General features: G+C 55.3%; 1 protein-coding gene and 1 long non-coding RNA gene across 3 annotated transcripts in view; one reads left to right on the forward strand and one right to left on the reverse strand.

Moving 5' to 3' along the window:
- Positions 1–2,766: 2,766 nt before the first annotated feature.
- Positions 2,767–10,748, forward strand: ZNF205 (zinc finger protein 205). 2 transcript variants are annotated; one of them, XM_017511141.2, is made up of 7 exons: positions 2,767–3,332; positions 3,997–4,135; positions 6,233–6,446; positions 6,706–6,797; positions 7,285–7,405; positions 9,134–9,247; positions 9,478–10,748. In XM_017511141.2, the coding sequence occupies exons 2-7, from the start codon at positions 4,079–4,081 to the stop codon at positions 10,548–10,550; spliced, it is 1,671 nt and encodes a 556-aa protein (XP_017366630.1). In that variant the 5' UTR covers positions 2,767–3,332; positions 3,997–4,078; the 3' UTR covers positions 10,551–10,748. The 2 variants fall into 2 exon arrangements, with proteins under 2 accessions (XP_017366630.1, XP_017366633.1); XM_017511144.2 differs by having other exon boundaries at positions 6,233–6,380.
- Positions 7,635–16,401, reverse strand: part of LOC108290986 — a 12,486-nt gene continuing 3,719 nt past the window's right edge. The window contains exon 2 of the long non-coding RNA XR_001819770.2: positions 7,635–7,848. This is a non-coding gene — a long non-coding RNA (uncharacterized LOC108290986). The remainder of the gene's footprint in view (positions 7,849–16,401) is intronic.

The raw sequence follows: 16,401 nt of genomic DNA on the forward strand, positions 1-16,401 counted from the left end.
TGGAAGCCAGGTGTGGTGGCTTGCACCTTTGGTCCCAGCTACTCAGCAGGATGAGGCGGAAGAATTGCTTGAAGCCAGGAGTTTGAGACCAGCCTGGGTGATATATCAAGATCACATCTCTAAAAAATCAAAAACAAACAGAACACTTGGCTGGGTGCAGTGGCTCAGCCTATAATCCCAGCACTTTGGGAGGCTGAGGTGGGTGGATTGCTTGAGCCCAAGAGTTCGAGACCAGCCTGGTCAACATGGTGAAACCCTGTCTCTACTAAAAACATAATAATTAGCTGGCTGCAGTGGCACTCACCTATAATCCCAGCTACTCGGGAGGCTGAGGCAGGAGAATTCCTTGAACCTGGGAGGTGGAGGTTGCAGTGAGCCGAGATGGTGCCATTGCACTCCAGCCTGGGTGACAGAGTGAGACTCTGCCTCAGAAAAACAAAAATGAAAACAAAACAACAACAAAATCCCCAAAACAGAACATCTGGAAAACACCAGAGACAAACCCTAGGAGTAATTTTTCTTTCATCAAATTGACAATACCATCAATCAGAACCTTGGAACTCCTAAAACATGTTTAACTCCAAAAGCAGAGTTGCAAACTCAAATGCTCAGGGGCCAAGTAGGCATTGTGGTCACCCAGAAAGTGAGTCCCGAAGGTGGGGAAGTTGAGTCCTGCATGGGCAAATGTTCTGATTTTTTTTTAAATAATCAATTTTATAGGCCAGGTGAGGTGGCTCATACCTGTAATCCCAGCACTTTGGGAGGCTGAGGTGCTAAGTTTGAGACCAGCCTAACCAACATGGAGAAACCCCATCTCTACTAAAAATACAAAATTATCTGGGCATAGTGGCACATGGCTGTAATCCTAGCTACTTTGGAGGCTGAGGCAGAAGAATTGCTTGAACCCCAGAGGCAGAGGTTACGGTAAGCCGAGATTGAGCCATTGCACTCCAGGCTGGGCAACAAGAGCGAAACTCAATCTTAAGAAGAAAAGAAAAAAGAATCAATTTTATAAGATCTCCCCTCATTTTTAAATGTTAGAAACTAAGTTTAAAAAAATTTAAGTCCAAGCACGATGGCTCAGGCCTTTAATCCCAGCACTTTGAGAGGCCGAGACCGGTGGATCACCTGAGGTCAGAAGTTCAAGACCAGCCTGGCCAACATGGTGAAACCCCATCTCTACTAAAAATACAAAAATTAGCTGGACATGGTGATGTGCACCTGTAATCCCAGCTACTCAGGAGGCTGAGGCAGGACAATCACTTGAACCCAGGAGGCAGAGGTTGCAGTGAGCCAAACTCCCACCATTGCACACCAGGCTGGGCCACAGAGCGAGACTCCATGTCAAAAAAACAAAAATTAAACCCTCTGGGCACAACAGCTCAGGCCTGTAATACCAGCACTTGGGGAGGTGGGAGGATCGCTTGAGATCCAGAGTTCAACACCAGCCTGGGCAAAAAAGCAAGACCTCCATCTCTATAAAAACAGTTAACAAATTAGCCAGGCATGGTGGTGTATATCTGTGGTCCCAGCCACTTGGCAGGCTAAAGTGAAAGAATCACATGAGCCCAGGAGTTTGAGGGTACAGTGAGCTATGATTGTGCCACTGCACTTCAGCATGGGCAACAGAGCAAGACCCTGTCTATAAAAAAAAAAAAAAAAAAAGCAAACCCTTGAGAACCCACACAACACACCAGGAGCTGGTATGGGCACAACTGTGTCTGTCTACTGGGTGAAGCTGTGTGTCTCAGGGGATTTTGGTGAGCCAAAGACAGCAGGCATGAGAATGTTTTCTAGAGGAAACTTCCTGGAATCTGATTCTAGGACTGGGCCCCTGACTCTTTTCCTGCCACCCAGCCCCCATGCCTGCCCAGGAGAAAGAATTCCTTCACCCGGAAAGTAAAGCCCAGCCTCTGTGCTCTCCATCTTAGGCCTACTTCTCAGGGTCTAAACGGAACCGGTGCCTCAGAAGCAGAATCTCTAGCTGCCAGGGGTGTTTGAGAACCTAGGACCCCATCTATCCCCAAGCTGAAGTGAGTCTGGAAAAATCAGATATACTCACTTTTTTTTTTTTTTTGAGATGGAGTCTCACTCTGTCACCCAGGCTGGAGTGCAGTGGTGTGATCTTGGTTCAGTGCAACCCCCGACTCCCAGGTTCAAGTGATTCTCCTGCCTCAGCCTCTCAAGTAGCTGGGACTACAGGCATGTGCCATCATGCTCAGCTAATTTTATTTATTTTTATTTTAGGAGAGATGGGGGTTCACCGTGTTGGCCAGGATGGTCTCGATCTCTTGACCTCGTGATCTGCCCGCCTCAGTCTCCCAAAGTGCTGGGATTACAGGTGTGAGCCACCCCATGCCCGGCCGGATTTACCCACTTCTTCCTGAGGTGTGGGGCATCCGGGTTGTGGGGAGTCCCCAGCCTGTTTCCCAAGTTCACTCTTTTTTTTTTTTTTTTTTTTTTTTTTTTTTTGAGACAGAGTCTCACTCTGTTGCCAGGAGCTAGGCTGGAGTGCAGTGGTACAATCTCGGCTCACTGCAACCTCCGCCTCCCGGGTTCAAGCAATTCTCCTGCCTCAGCCTCCCAAGTAGCTGGGACTACAGGTGCACGCCACCGCGCCCAGCTAGTTTTTTTCTGTATTTTTAGTAGAGACGGCGTTTCACCATGTTGGCCAGGATGGTCTCGATCTCTTGACCTCGTGATCCACCCGCCTCGGCCTCCCAAAGTGCTGGGATTACAGGCTTGAGTCACTGTGCCCGGCCAAGTTCACTCTTAGGGAGAGAGTTCTGTGCCAGTCTTGGGGGTACCCAGAAGACCCCTGACTAGAAGTCCTTAAGTGAATTCAGAGTCCCTCAGGAGACAATAACCTTCAGAAACCGCTTGTGCTAACATGAATGGTCCCGCCCTCTCCACCCTGCAAAATGCCCCTTTCTACCTGTGAGGATGACTGCAATGCTCTCTTTGAAACTTCAGATAAGACAATCTTTCCATGAAATACATCTTCCCATTTTTTCATTTTGGTGGCCCTGCCTTGCTGGCATTACAAACACATGCTGGGTGAAGCCATCCTCGCAAGCTGGCATTGCAGATCTGGGAGTCACCTCTTGGCCAAGAGCAGGTGCAACCCAGGCTCGGGACTCCAGACCCGGAACCCTCAAAACCGGGAACGCTGTAGGGCTACGGCTGTATGGGGAATGGGATCTGGGAGGGACTTCCTGTTGTCCCTAATCCCAGTCTCCACCCGGCTCCCCCGCCCCGTACAGGCTGTGGAGACTCCCTTCCCCGGGGAGGGGGATCCTGCTGCCGCAGGTGCCCTCTCTGCTTCCACCCCGGTGAGAAGGGGGTGTTGGGGAGGGCTCCTGGATCCCGATACCGGCACAGATGATTAGCATGCAGGAGGGGTTGGGGTCAAAGGTGGAAGGCTTCGAGCTGGCAGGAGAGAAGGGGGCCAGGACCAGGTGTAGGAAGGAGAAGGACATTGTCTGCCAAAACCGAGAGCAGGATGGGCATCCCAGGCCCGGGGCAGGTGGTTGCATCTGCAGAGGGGCTGCTGAGAGCAGGCAGGTTGATTTCTGAATCCCAGGTAGGGCTGGGAGTCAGGTATGGACACAGGGGGCATGTCCCGAGGCTGGGGGACAGCAGGGCCTGGATTCCCCTGACTCTGGTGGGCGGGGTCCCTCCAGCACCTGTTTTGCAGGATCACTGCAGAACTTTCTGCTCCTGATGACAGGAAATATAAATTACAATTTAGCCCCGGCTTTCCCTGAGCCGACTGCACTGAGGTGTCAGACTCTTGCTTCAGCAATAAAGGGGACAGTACAAAATAGCACTCTTTCAAAAACAGGACCCAGAAAACATCACAGAGTGGCACCATCGGATAGGGTCTGGGAGACTTTCTTTCCGATGGGGACCAGGCAGTGCCGGTTCTCATGGGGATTTTCCGGGCTCTTTGGAGGTGTCTAGGAAGCGAGGGCTGGTTTCTATCTGCTCTTTCAGGCTCCTGGCCAGAAGCTGGAGGGGGCTTGGCCAAGAAGAGGGAGCAGTAACTCAGCTGTTCTTTCTAGTTCTGAAATAGAAAATGTCTGCAGACGGTGGAGGCATCCAGACCACCCAGGACAAGGAGACAGCCCTGGAGGTACGGATGGGGCTGGGTGAGGGAGGCGTGCCATGGGAGAGGCTGGTGCGGAGGAGATTTCAAAGGCAGGGAGTCTGGACCCATGGAAGAGTTAGACTCACTGGGGAGGGGGGTCAAAGAGAAGGTGGCATGCTGGGTAGTACCCTCTGTCTGGAATTTACAGGATAACAGTTTTGCTTTCCTGGTGAATTCTGTAGTCAGTAGCCACAGGAGACGGCAGGGGGCTGGGTGGGGGTCCTATTGATGAAGTTTTCTGTCTGAGCAGCACTCAGAGCATGCAGGGAAACCTGTTCTCCCTCCCTGTCCTTCTCTATCTGGAACCACAACTTCTCATCTCTCTGGGTCTGAGCTCCCAGTCCTTCTTCCTGCCTGTACCTGCTGCCTGTGTGTGCATGCATGTGTGTTTGAGTGTGAGAGTGTGTGTGTGTGTGTGTGTGATTACTATTTGCAGGGGACCTGGGTCTCCGGGCTTGGAGTCGGAGGAGGATGAGTCAGCAACAGGCCAGGGGCCAATCCCCTGGCCTCTGGAACCGGATGTGTCACTGTAACATGCAGATCACATACTTGCTGTTCCCACCTGCCTCGCAGGGTCATTGAGAGGCTCTAAGGAGACACTAGGCATGAGATGCCATCATCTATGGTTTTCACACCATAGAAGCACAAAGAATTGTTAGCATGGTTCAGTTTCCTGTCCACTTCCGTGTGCCCTGAACACCCTGCGCCTGGGAGTGGAGCCCCACGGGTTGGCATTCTCTGCTGGCACTGGCTTCTGTCCCATGTGCACAGGAAGGGAAGAATGACCAGCACCAACCTGTGTTTATCCAGGACTTTCCTGAGCCAGCAGCTCCTTCTCCACCATTATCTGTGTGAACCCCATGACTGCTCTGTGCAGGTGAAGAGCAGCTATGTCCCAAAGGCTGCCTGGCTGGGGACGGGTGTCGCCAGGTCTGGCACCCAGGGACACCTGGCCTGAGGTTCTTTCCCTCCAAGACCCAAACAAAGATAGGGCACGGAGGAAGGTGTGAGGCCCCAGCAGAAGGCTGGCCAGTCCCTGTGCTATAGATGAGGCCCCACCAGTGCCCTGCCTGACTTTCCCGAAGCTTTTGAGCTCTGTGGGGGCTGTTGTCTCCTCCCGAGCTGTGGTGTGTTCGTCTCCCGTGGCTGCTGTCACAAGTTTCCACTCTCTGGGGATCTGAAAACAACCAAAATTGGCCGGGTGTGGTGGGTCACGCATGTAATCCCAGCACTTTGGGAGGCTGAGGTGGGCAGATCACCTGAGGTCAGGAGTTCGAGACCAGCCTGGCCAACATGGTGAAATCCCATCTCCACTAAAATACAAAAATTAGCCGGATGTGGTGGCACACTCCTGTAATCCCAGCTACTCAGGAGGCTGGGGCAGAAGAATCGCTTGAACCCGGGAGGCAGAGGTTGCAGTGAGCTGAGCCGAGATCATGCCATTGCGCTCCAGCCTGGGGAACAAGAGCGAGACTTGATCTAAAAAAAAAAAAAAAGAACTAGAATTGACTTCTCACAGTCCTGGATGCCTGAAGTCCAAAATCTAGGGTCTGCAGGGTCACACTCCCTTTGGAAGCTCTAGGCTAGGAGGACCGGCCCTTGCCTCGTCCAGCTCCTGGGGACTCCTAGTGTCCTTGGCATGGGCATCCCTCCAGTCTGCTTCCTTCTCTGTGTCCTCTCCTATTCTTATAAGGACATAAGTCATTAGATTTTAGGCTCACTCTAAATCCAGGATGATTTCATCTCAAGATCTTTAACTGACTTCTATAAAGACCCTTTTTCCCCAATAAGGTCCCATTCTGAGGTTCAGGAAGGACATGGATTCTTAGGGAACATACTCAAGCCACTAAGCTTGGTTTCCTCATATACTAATAAACAGCAGTCTACACTGCTGTCGTCAGTGTGAGGCTGGAGCCTCTTCTTGCTGCCTGTCCTTGCTGGGGTGAGCTGGAGTGGAGGCAGCAAGGCCAGTCCTTCAAGCTTTGTCTTGCGTGTGGGTTCAGACCCTGCTGGAACGCCCTGACAGGCAGCTCTGGGTGTCTCTCCCACTCGCCCGGCTCCTGATGGGGCTGTTCCTTCTAGGTGCCAGATCGTGGACATCCTCGTCAGGAAATGCTTTCTGGGCTGGGGGAGGCGATGCCTCCAGGAGCCACTCAGGAGTCATCACACATTAAGATGGAGCCAGAGGAGCCACACCCCGAGGGGGCATCGCAGGAGGACGGGGCTCAAGGTGCATGGGGCTGGGCACCCCTAAGTCATGGTTCTAAGGAGAAAGCCCTCTTCTTGCCTGGAGGAGGTAGGAGAGGGACGGGGAAGAGAGTCTTTCCCAGGGAGGCAGCTGTGGGGAGGTCAAGGCTCGGCCCAGGTTCAGGTGGGGCTGAGGGTCTCTATGCCAGCAGGGGATGCTCTCTCCCCATGGCTCCCTACCCCCAGCAGCCTCAGAGCCATCCGACCCTGTCCTTGGGTTGGGCTGGGGGCGGAGTTTGAGGCAGCTAGGGTAGCAGCAGGTCCAGCAGGATGAGCTGGTCACCCTGAGGACCACTCTCCTCCCATAGCCCTCCCCTCCCCCCGGATCCCAGTGCTTTCCCGAGAGGGGAGGACCAGAGACCGGCAGATGGCCGCGGCGCTCCTCACCGCCTGGTCCCAGGTGAGTGGCCCTTCCCCAGCCCCTGCATGGTGCTCAGTTCTTCCTACATCTGCTGGTTCTGTGCAAAGCCAGGACCCCGCTGGCCCCACTTGCAACCAAGCCCGAAGCCTGGGGCTCTTGCTAGTGCTGCTGGAATTGTCCAGGCTCGAGGCCCACAGTCAGACCTAGCCAAAGCTGGAGGAGAAGCAGCAGGAAGTAGAGACACAGGGGCTTTCACTGGAAGCTGTTGGGAGCCGTCTGAGCTGAGGATGGGGGCTGTATGGGCATCTGAGTCTTAACTGTAGTCCCTGAAAATACCATTTGGTCTCTTCTCAACTCCCCAAAAGGCCTCGGGTGACTCACCCACTTCCCCATCAGATGCAAGTGGCCGGCCTCACTCGAGACAGTGGGTTGGGAGTCCGGGGTCTCGCCACACATCTCATGTCATGATGTCCCTCCACCGTGTCCACAGCGTGTCCTGGAGAGTGGATGTTTCACATTGTTTCAGATGCCAGTGACCTTTGAGGATGTGGCCTTGTACCTCTCCCGGGAGGAGTGGGGACGGCTGGACCACACGCAGCAGAACTTCTATAGGGATGTCCTGCAGAAGAGAAACGGGCTGTCGCTGGGTAAGCACTTGCCTGATGGGGGGACTGGGTTGTCAGGGAGGGGTCCTGCTCTGCCGTCTCCTCTCTACTCCCTTTCCTCCCTCTCCCTCCCATCCTTCTCCTTGTCCCTCGAGACAGCACCATTCCATGGAAACTTCTGTAACAATGGAAATGTTCTGCATGTGCTAGGATGGTAGCCACAAGCCCTGTGTGGCCGCTGAGCACTTGAAATGTGGGTAGAGCCCTCAAGTTTTTAACTTTAATTGGTTTTAATCAGCTCAAATTAGAGTTTAAATAGCCGCATGTAGCTAGCAGCTACTGTACCCAGACGCTGACCCAGGAAGTCCGCTTTTCCTCGGTTCATCCGAAGGGCTCACTCCTGTAGCTCCAGCTTCCTTTCCAAGCCCCAACTTCAGAGGCGTCTGAGCAGCAAGCTTGCCTTCGGGGCCTGGGGGCTGCCTTCCCTGGAGGGAAATAACATGAGCTGGACTCCCCAGGCCCTGCAGACCCTGAGGTGTCCCAACTGCTTTGAGGAGCAGGTGCTTGTCTCTGAGGGGCTTTGGTTCCTTTTCTAGGATGGTAAGTATTTGAGTCACAGAGCTTTTTTTTTTTTTTTTTTAGACAGAGCCTTGCTCTGTCACCCAGGCTAGAGTGGAGTGGTGCCATCACAACTCATGCAGCCTCAACTTTCTAGGTACAAGTGATCCTCCTATGTCAGCCTCCTGAGAAGCCAGCACTACAGGCACAATCATGCCCAGTTAATTTTTTTCTTTTTGGTAGAAATGGGATCTCACTATGTTGCTCAGGTTGGTCTTGAGCTCCTGGACTCAAGCCATCCTCCTGCTTTGACCTCCCATAGTGTTGAGATTACAGGTGTGACCCACTGTGCCCAGCCATCCCAGAACTTTTGACTCCTCAGTTCCAGAGTCTAGTTTTCATATGGAAAAATCAGTGTTCAGTCATTCATTTATTAATTCATTCAGTTGATACCCAGGTATTGCACACTCGCTAATCCAGGCAGAATCCAGGACTCAGCAGTTCCAACTGGTGGCATCGTGGTGCCCAGGCCCCGCTGGCTGGCACCAGGGACGGTCACCCCTTTAATTAGCTCAGGCTGCACACCACTGCTCTTATGGTTCCCTGGGGCCTGGGCCAGCAAGCCCAAGCAAGTCCTGGGGAATCAGAAGGAACTCAGCACCCATTTCAACCCCATGGCAGGCCTCACAGACGCCGCAAGCCACCTGGTTGGTCCAACACATTCCTTTCCTCCCACTGGTGGCGGAAGCCAGGGCGTCTCTGCTCTCTTACTGAGTTGGCCAAAACTCCCGGGGCCACTCACCTCCAAGAGTCAACAAATGGGATGACCTCTTAGTCGTTGGCAACCCTGGCCCTCTTTGTTCCAAGTCCTCCCACATGGAGAGCCACTACCCGCCTCCAGCTGTGGGTGTAGGCGTGGGTTACTGGTCCAGTGGGTCATGATGTAGGGTGTTGCCCACTCCTCTCCCTTAAATGTTGTTGCTGGTTCAGGGAAAGAGGAGACAGGCCTACTCAGCTCAGAGGAGAGCAGCTTTGGCAGCCCCCAGCCAGGTGGCGGACCCCTACCTCCGGGGACTTCTTGAAGCTGCTTTATTTTACTCCATGTTTCCAGAGCCTCACCCCCTACTTTGGCCCCATCAGTTTTGGGGGATGATGTCTGCCACTGGGCAGCGCCAGCAGGCCTGTGATAGCATGGCACCTCTTTCTTGGCAGGCTTTCCCTTCAGCAGGCCTTTCTGGGCCCCTCAAGTGCAGGGCAAGGGTGAGGCCTCAGGCTCCAGCCGGCAGACAGGAGACCAGAAGGAAGATTGGAGAGGCGCGTGCACAGGTGAGAGATGGGAGTGCGCCTTTGTCTAGGTGAGTGGAGTCCAGACGTGGGTCTTCTGGCTGTTGTCTGTGGGAGCGGGACAGGGCCGCCAGACCCCCTCCTCTGTAGAGGGCAGCCCTTGCACTTTCTGGTCTCCCAGAATCCAGCCCCCACCCTCAGCTCTGCCTTCTCTATCCATGGGGGCCCTTAGGGAAGCTTGTCCCTCGCTGGAAACGACTTTCTTTTTCCAGGACCCATCCAAGAGAGACAGGGGGTGCCATGCCCCAAGGGCGTGGCAGCCCTTGGAGATGTGAAGCCCTTCAGAATCAGGGCAGGGAAAGCCCAGGGGGCCGTCCCGCAGTGCGCGCAGGAAGCAGCCTGCGGCCGGAGCTCAGGGCTGGCCAGAGACGCCTGGCAGCCTGCGGATCCAGACAGCACCCCGGGTGCAGCCCCGCCTGACCCCAGTCCCCCGGAGCCCCAGGAGGGCCGTGTCCCAGGGAAGCCCAGCGAGGAGGAGAAGGGAGCCCCGGAGAGCGGCGAGGAGGGCCTGGCCCCTGACGGGGAGGCGGGCAGGAAGAGCTACCGGTGCGAGCAGTGCGGCAAAGGCTTCAGCTGGCACTCGCACCTGGTGACGCACCGGCGCACGCACACGGGCGAGAAGCCCTACGCCTGCACGGACTGTGGCAAGCGCTTTGGCCGCAGCTCGCACCTCATCCAGCACCAGATCATCCACACGGGCGAGAAGCCCTACACCTGCCCCTCCTGCCGGAAGAGCTTCAGCCACCACTCCACGCTGATCCAGCACCAGCGCATCCACACCGGCGAGAAGCCCTACGTGTGCGACCGCTGCGCCAAGCGCTTCACCCGCCGCTCGGACCTGGTCACCCACCAGGGAACCCACACGGGCGCCAAGCCGCACAAGTGCCCCATCTGCGCAAAGTGCTTCACGCAGAGCTCGGCGTTGGTCACCCACCAGCGCACCCACACCGGGGTCAAGCCCTACCCGTGCCCCGAGTGCGGCAAGTGCTTCAGCCAGCGCTCCAACCTCATCGCGCACAACCGCACGCACACGGGCGAGAAACCCTACCACTGCCTCGACTGCGGCAAGAGCTTCAGCCACAGCTCGCACCTCACCGCGCACCAGCGCACCCACCGCGGCGTGCGGCCCTACGCCTGCCCGCTGTGTGGCAAGAGCTTCAGCCGGCGCTCCAACTTGCACCGGCACGAGAAGATCCACACCACCGGGCCCAAGGCCCTGGCCATGCTGATGCTGGGGGCGGCAGCGGCAGGGGCTCTGGCCGCGCCCCCACCCGCTCCCACCTAGGAGGCCAGGAGAGGGGGACTGGGGCGCCCAGGGCCACTGGGACAGCCCCACTGGTGTCAAAGCCCCGAGGGAGGAGAGAGGGGCGCAGGAAGGGAGCTAGGGCGGTAAGGGCATGGGGTGGGGCATGGCGACGTGGGAGGGGCGAGGGCGAGAAAGGGCAGGCACTCTGGCTGCGAAATTAAAGGCCTTGGACTTGGAGCTCCTGCCTACAACTCTGTCTCCTGAGGCCTTGGCACTGATCCCCCCCCCAGCATGGGGAAGCTCCTGGGGCAATCCCTTGTCCTCAGTGAGGCATCCTCCGATGCCTCATTGGCTTGAGCATCCTCTCCTCCTCAGCCTCCACCCCTGGGTTGGGGTCCCTTTTGTCCAAGGCCCATTCCAGAGTATTGCACACATTGGCAAGCCAAGACTTCAGAGAGGTTTTCCAGGTCAGCCAGCCACTCCTGGACCTGGGGACCTCCTGCCAGGCTGTCTGCTGCTGTGTCACTTGTCCCGAGAGCACTGCTCACTGAACCGGCACTCCCCCTCAGCTCTTCTCTTTGGAAGCCAGGAGGAGGCAGAGCTGGTGTGGAAACTCCTGCCTGCCCCATCTCCCACCCAGGCACCGGTGGCTGTGTTCTGTGACTGGTCTTTTCCGTCTGCTCCCACCATGGCCTGCCTTTGGTCCAGTGAGGGCTCCTTACTCACCAGGGGCCACTTTCCTTCTTGGCCCATGCTGCAGCTGCTGCCACCTGCCTCTGCTTTGTCTCACCTCCTTGGCCTCTTGGTATACGTCCTTTATAATTTGCCCTACTCACCTCTGCCTGGCTCTGATTTACTCCTGGTCTTCCCCTGTTTTTTTGCTTTGTTTTTTGTTTTTGTTTTTGAGATGGAGTCTCACTCTGTCACCCAGGCTAGAGTGCAGTGTGGCACAATCTTGGCTTACTGCAACCTCCGCCTCCTGGGTCCCAGAGATATTCCTGCCTCAGCCTCCTGGGTAGCTGGGACTATGGGCATGTGCCACCATGCTCGGCTAATTTTTTGTAGAGAAGGGGTTTCACCATGTTGGCCAGGCTGGTATCAAACTCCTGATCTCAGGTGATCCACCTGCCTCAGTCTCCCAAAGTACTGGGATTATAGGCGTGAGCCCCTCGCCTGGCTTCTTCCCCTGGTTTTTTTTTTTTTTTTTTTTTTTTTTTTTTGCCCGGTTTTTTTTTTTTTTTTTTTTTTTTTTTTTTTGAGGCGGAGTTTCACTCATGTTACCCAGGCTGGAGTGCAATGGCGCGATCTCGGCTCACCGCAACCTCTGCCTCCTGGGTTCAGGCAATTCTCCTGCCTCACCCTCCTGAGTAGCTGGGAATACAGGCACGCGCCATCATGCCCAGCTGATTTTTTGTATTTTTAGTAGAGACGGTGTTTCACCATGTTGACCAGGATGGTCTCGATCTCTTGACCTCGTGATCCACCCGCCTCGGCCTCCCAAAGTGCTGCGATTACAGGCTTGAGCCACCGCGCCCGGCCCTTCCCCTGGTTTTAACCTCTGCAGCTCCCAACTCCCATTCTCTGCTTTTTCCCCTGGGTGGGGATGAGCTCAGCCTGGCTGTCATCCCATATCTGTGGCCCAGCTCCTGAGATAACTTTCAGCTCTGACACCAACTGATCATGAGGATGTCTGCACCAGGGGGGCCATAGAGACCCCACCTGTCTCTGTGGATTATGGGGCCACCAGGGCGGCCACAGCCCTGGTTGGCTCCCAGCTCCAAACAAAAAGAGTGGCTTGCCTAGGACGATGGACTGAGGAGAGTAATCATAGCTGCCAGTTGTTAAGCAGCTGCTCTTCCAGGCATGGGGCCAAGCACTGTAGACTCAGCGCCCCGGCTCTCCACAGCAATGTGAGTGGGTATTGCTAGCCCAGGTTTTTCCTTTCCTTTTTTTTTTGAGACAGAGTCGTTCTGTCACCCAGGCTGGAGTGTAGTGTGTAGTGGCACGATCTCAGCTCACTGCAACCTTTGCCTCCCCACATTCAAGCAATTCTCCTGCCTCAGCCTCCCAAGTAGCTGGGATTACAGGCACGTGCCACCATAACTGGCTATTTTTTTTTTTAATTTTTAGTAGATGCAGGGTTTCTCCATGTTGGTCAGGCTAGTCTTGAACTCCCAACCTCAGGTGATGTGCTTGCCTTAGCCTCCCAAACTGCTGGGATTATAGGCGTGAGCCACCACGCCTGGCCGTTTTGTCTTTTTAAAAATAGAGATGGGGTCTTGCTATGTTGCTCAGGCTGGCCTTGGACTCCTGGGCTCAAGTGATCCACTCACCTCAGCTTCCCAAGTAGCTGGGACTACTGGTGTGCACCACTAAGCCCCATGCAGGGCTATCTAAAAGGAGGAGGACAAAGCTGGGCACAGCGGCTCACACTTGTGAGCCTAGCACTTTGAGAGGCCAAGGCGGGTGGATCATTTAAGGTGAGGAGTATGAGACCAGCCTGGCCAACCATGGTGAAAGTCTCTACTAAAAATACAAAAATTAGCTAGGCATCGTGGCAGGTACCAGTAGTTCCAGCTACTTGGGAGGCTGAGGTAGAATCACTTCAAGCCAGGAAGTGGAGATGGCAGTGAGCTGAGATCTTGCCACTGCACTCAGCCTGGGTGACAGAGTGAGACTGTCTAAAAAAAAAAAAAAAAAAAAAAGACAATAGACTTGACCTTCAGGAATGTTAGACTCAGCGAGATGGGGGTATGGGGATGTAATCAACTGGAAACCAGGGAGCTGCTTGCTAGTGGAAGCCAGGAAGGACTTGATGGTGTTCAGGTGGTCTCTAGAATCTAGGCTAAGGATGCTGGCAGGATTGGTTGAATTAAATGATTATTTATCAGGCCAGAAAAAAAACAAAAAAAACAAGCTGTTTTCTGCCTTCAGCTTGTCTTCATGGCTCCAGTCACTCAGACAGAAATAGGACTGCTCTGCTTGGCTCAGGGTGAGGGGTGAAGGGAGACTCATTTGTAATGCAGGGTTGCTCTCAAAAAGTTTTTTTTTTTTTTGAGATGGAGGCTCACTCTATCACCCAGTCTGAAGCACAGTGGCGCAATCTAGGCTCACTGCAACCTCCGTCTTCCGGGTTCAAGTGATTCTCCTGCCTCAGCCTCCCCAGTAGCTGGGACTACAGGTGCATGCCACCATGCCCGGCTAATTTTTTGTATTTTTAGTAGAGATAGGGTTTCACTGTGTTAGCCAAGATGGTCTTGATCTCCTCAGCTTGTGATCTGTCTGCCTCGGCCTCCCATAGTGTTAGGAATACAGGTGTGAGCCACCGCGCCAGGCCAAAGAGCTCATTTTCTTAGCAACAGAGGTAGGAGAGTTGCTAAAATGACCCTGGAAGCTATCATCACTTGGCAAGAGAGCTGAGCAGAGTCCTCACGCACTCAGTGTGTTGCTTGCATTAATTTCAGTTCCTTATGCTGCGTGGTCAGCGTCCCAGGGACTGGGTGTCAGGACTTGAGTGATTCAGAGGTCTGTTGAAGCTGGGTGTGGTGGCTTATACCTGTAATCCTAGTATTTAAGGAGGCTGAGGCAGGAGGATCGTTTGACGTCAGGAGTTTGAGACCAGCTTGGGCAATATAGCAAGGTTAATTATTCAATTAAAAAAAAGAGCCAAGCATGGTGGCACATGCCTGCAGTACCAGCTACTTGGGAGGCTGAGGTGGGGAGGCTGAGCCCGAGTAGGTTGTTGAGAAGACCGTTGAGTGATCCAGGGAGTCATTTAAAAACTTCACTTTGAGGCCGGGCGCGGTGGCTCAAGCCTGTAATCCCAGCACTTTGGGAGGCCGAGGCGGGTGGATCACGAGGTCAAGAGATCGAGACCATCCTGGTCAACATGGTGAAACCCCGTTTCGACTAAAACTACAAAAAATTAGCTGGGCATGGTGGTGCGTGCCTGTAATCCCAGCTACTCAGGAGGCTGAGGCAGGAGAATTGCCTGAACCCAGGAGGCGGAGGTTGCGGTGAGCCGAGATCGCGCCATTGCACTCCAGCCTGGGTAACAAGAGCGAAACTCCGTCTCAAAAAAAAAAAAAAAACTTCACTTTGGCCTCCAGGGATCCCAGGCAGCACACAGTATCCTGTTGAAATGTTTCCCCTTTGGTGGGAGAGTGCAGGGGCACGGGTTCCAAGGGTCCCTTGGAGGGTGCCTGCAGATTGCCACTTCCTAGGGCTGGGTCCACTTCGCCCTCTAGGGATCCCTCCAGAGGCCCCATTACTCTTGCCCATAGATCTGGCAAGAGTATCTTAAGAGTGGAACTTGGCAGTTGGGAAATATTCGACAATCGCAAGTAAGACACGCGGGAGTACGGGCTGTGCCATGAAAGGGCCTGGAACGCCAGGCTTATGGGTTCTCATAGCTTGGTGGGTGATGGGCGTCACTGGTGGGAGGCTGGAGGGAAGAAGCCACCGAACGGTCTTGGTGTCTCCCAGGGTAGAGGGTGAGCAGGTTCAGCGGTTTCCCTGGCTTCCTTGGGGCTTCTCGGCCACTGGAAAACCCCACCAGATCATCACTGACGCTGTGTCAGGAGCACGGTGAGGGCGGAGGCAGAGAGGCAGGAGGTTTCCATCCTGGCTTCCCACCTGCTTCCCTGATGCCCCAGGTCCCTGTTGCAGGCGCTAACGGATCGACTGGCGGCTCCGCCCCCCTGAGCCGGGGGCTTCGGCCTCAGCGCAGTCCTTGCCTAGGACAGCGACTCCCAGCTCCCAGGCCCGGTCCGGCGGTGAGGCCGCGAGTCCGCGGGGTCCCAGGGCCCAGCCTTTCGCTCTGCTGCCCCATCGCCCGCCAGACTGAGTCCCAAGAGGCCACGCCCCCCGCTCGGCCCTCAGCCAATCAGACAACGAGGCGGGGAGAAAGGCGTCTCCAGCAAAACCAACCAATCATGGCTGACGTTTGTTCCCGGTGCGGCCCTCCCCCTGCCACACCCCAAACCGCATGGTTGCCCCGGCAACTGCTCCAGGTTCCAGGGTTTGAAACGTTCCCTCTTACCTTCCGCATGGCGTTCGTTACCGAAGGAAGCAAAGACCAAAGGGCTGGACTCCGTGACCTCAGTCGTCACAGCCCGCCCCGCTCCGTCCCGCCACTGAATTCCTGGGTCTATCACTGAGATGCCGAGCCTCCTGCAGTCCTAGAGAGGACATGGCTCAGGGCCAGGACCACTTCCGGCTTTGGGCGGCCACTTCCGTCCCCGATGACTGCCCGCCAATTAGCTGCACTGGTTCCTGCACCAGGGCTGAGTGGCTTCGCAGCGCTTGCTGCGGCGCTGGAGCATCTTCCGAGCTCCCAAGCAGTGGCTGACTGTGCTGCCAGCTATCGTGCGGCCACGGCCGGCGGAGAGTGCTGGGGAGCAGAGGAAACGCGCGGGCAGTGCAAGGCCGCTCGCGGCTCTAGGATGCCTGAGGGGCAGAGGGCGGCAAACGTTAGGGCTGGCTGGGCGCGGTGGCTCACGCCTGTAATTCCAGCACTTTGGGAGACCGAGGCGGGTGGATCACGAGGTTGAGTTCGAGACCAACCAAGCTAACATGGTGAAACCCTGTCTCTACTAAGAATACAAAAATTAGCCGGCCGTGGTGGCGCGCGTCTGTAATCCCAGCTACGCGGGAGGCTGAGGCAGGAGAATCGCTTGAACGTGGGAGGCAGAGATCGCAGTGAGCCGAGTTCGCGCCACCGCACTCCAGGCTGGGCAGCAGAGCAAGACTCTGTCTCGAAAAACAAGACGGCCGGGCGCGGTGGCTCATGCCTGTAATCCTAGCACTTTGGGAGGGCGGGGAGGGTGGATCACCTGAGGTCAGGAGTTTAAGACCAGCCTGGCCATCATGGTGAAACCCCATCTTTAAA

This window comes from Cebus imitator, unplaced genomic scaffold, assembly GCF_001604975.1.
Source record: "Cebus imitator isolate Cc_AM_T3 unplaced genomic scaffold, Cebus_imitator-1.0 Scaffold444, whole genome shotgun sequence".
NCBI lineage: Eukaryota > Metazoa > Chordata > Mammalia > Primates > Cebidae > Cebus > Cebus imitator.

Bases quoted from the DNA above. Each gene is read 5' to 3' on its own strand.
- ZNF205 (XM_017511141.2), top strand. From the start codon at position 4,079: ATGTCTGCAGACGGTGGAGGCATCCAGACCACCCAGGACAAGGAGACA. The intron at 6,798-7,284 runs GTGAGTGGCCCT...ACATTGTTTCAG, and splicing joins TCCTCACCGCCTGGTCCCAG to ATGCCAGTGACCTTTGAGGA. The intron at 9,248-9,477 runs GTGAGAGATGGG...TTCTTTTTCCAG, and splicing joins TTGGAGAGGCGCGTGCACAG to GACCCATCCAAGAGAGACAG.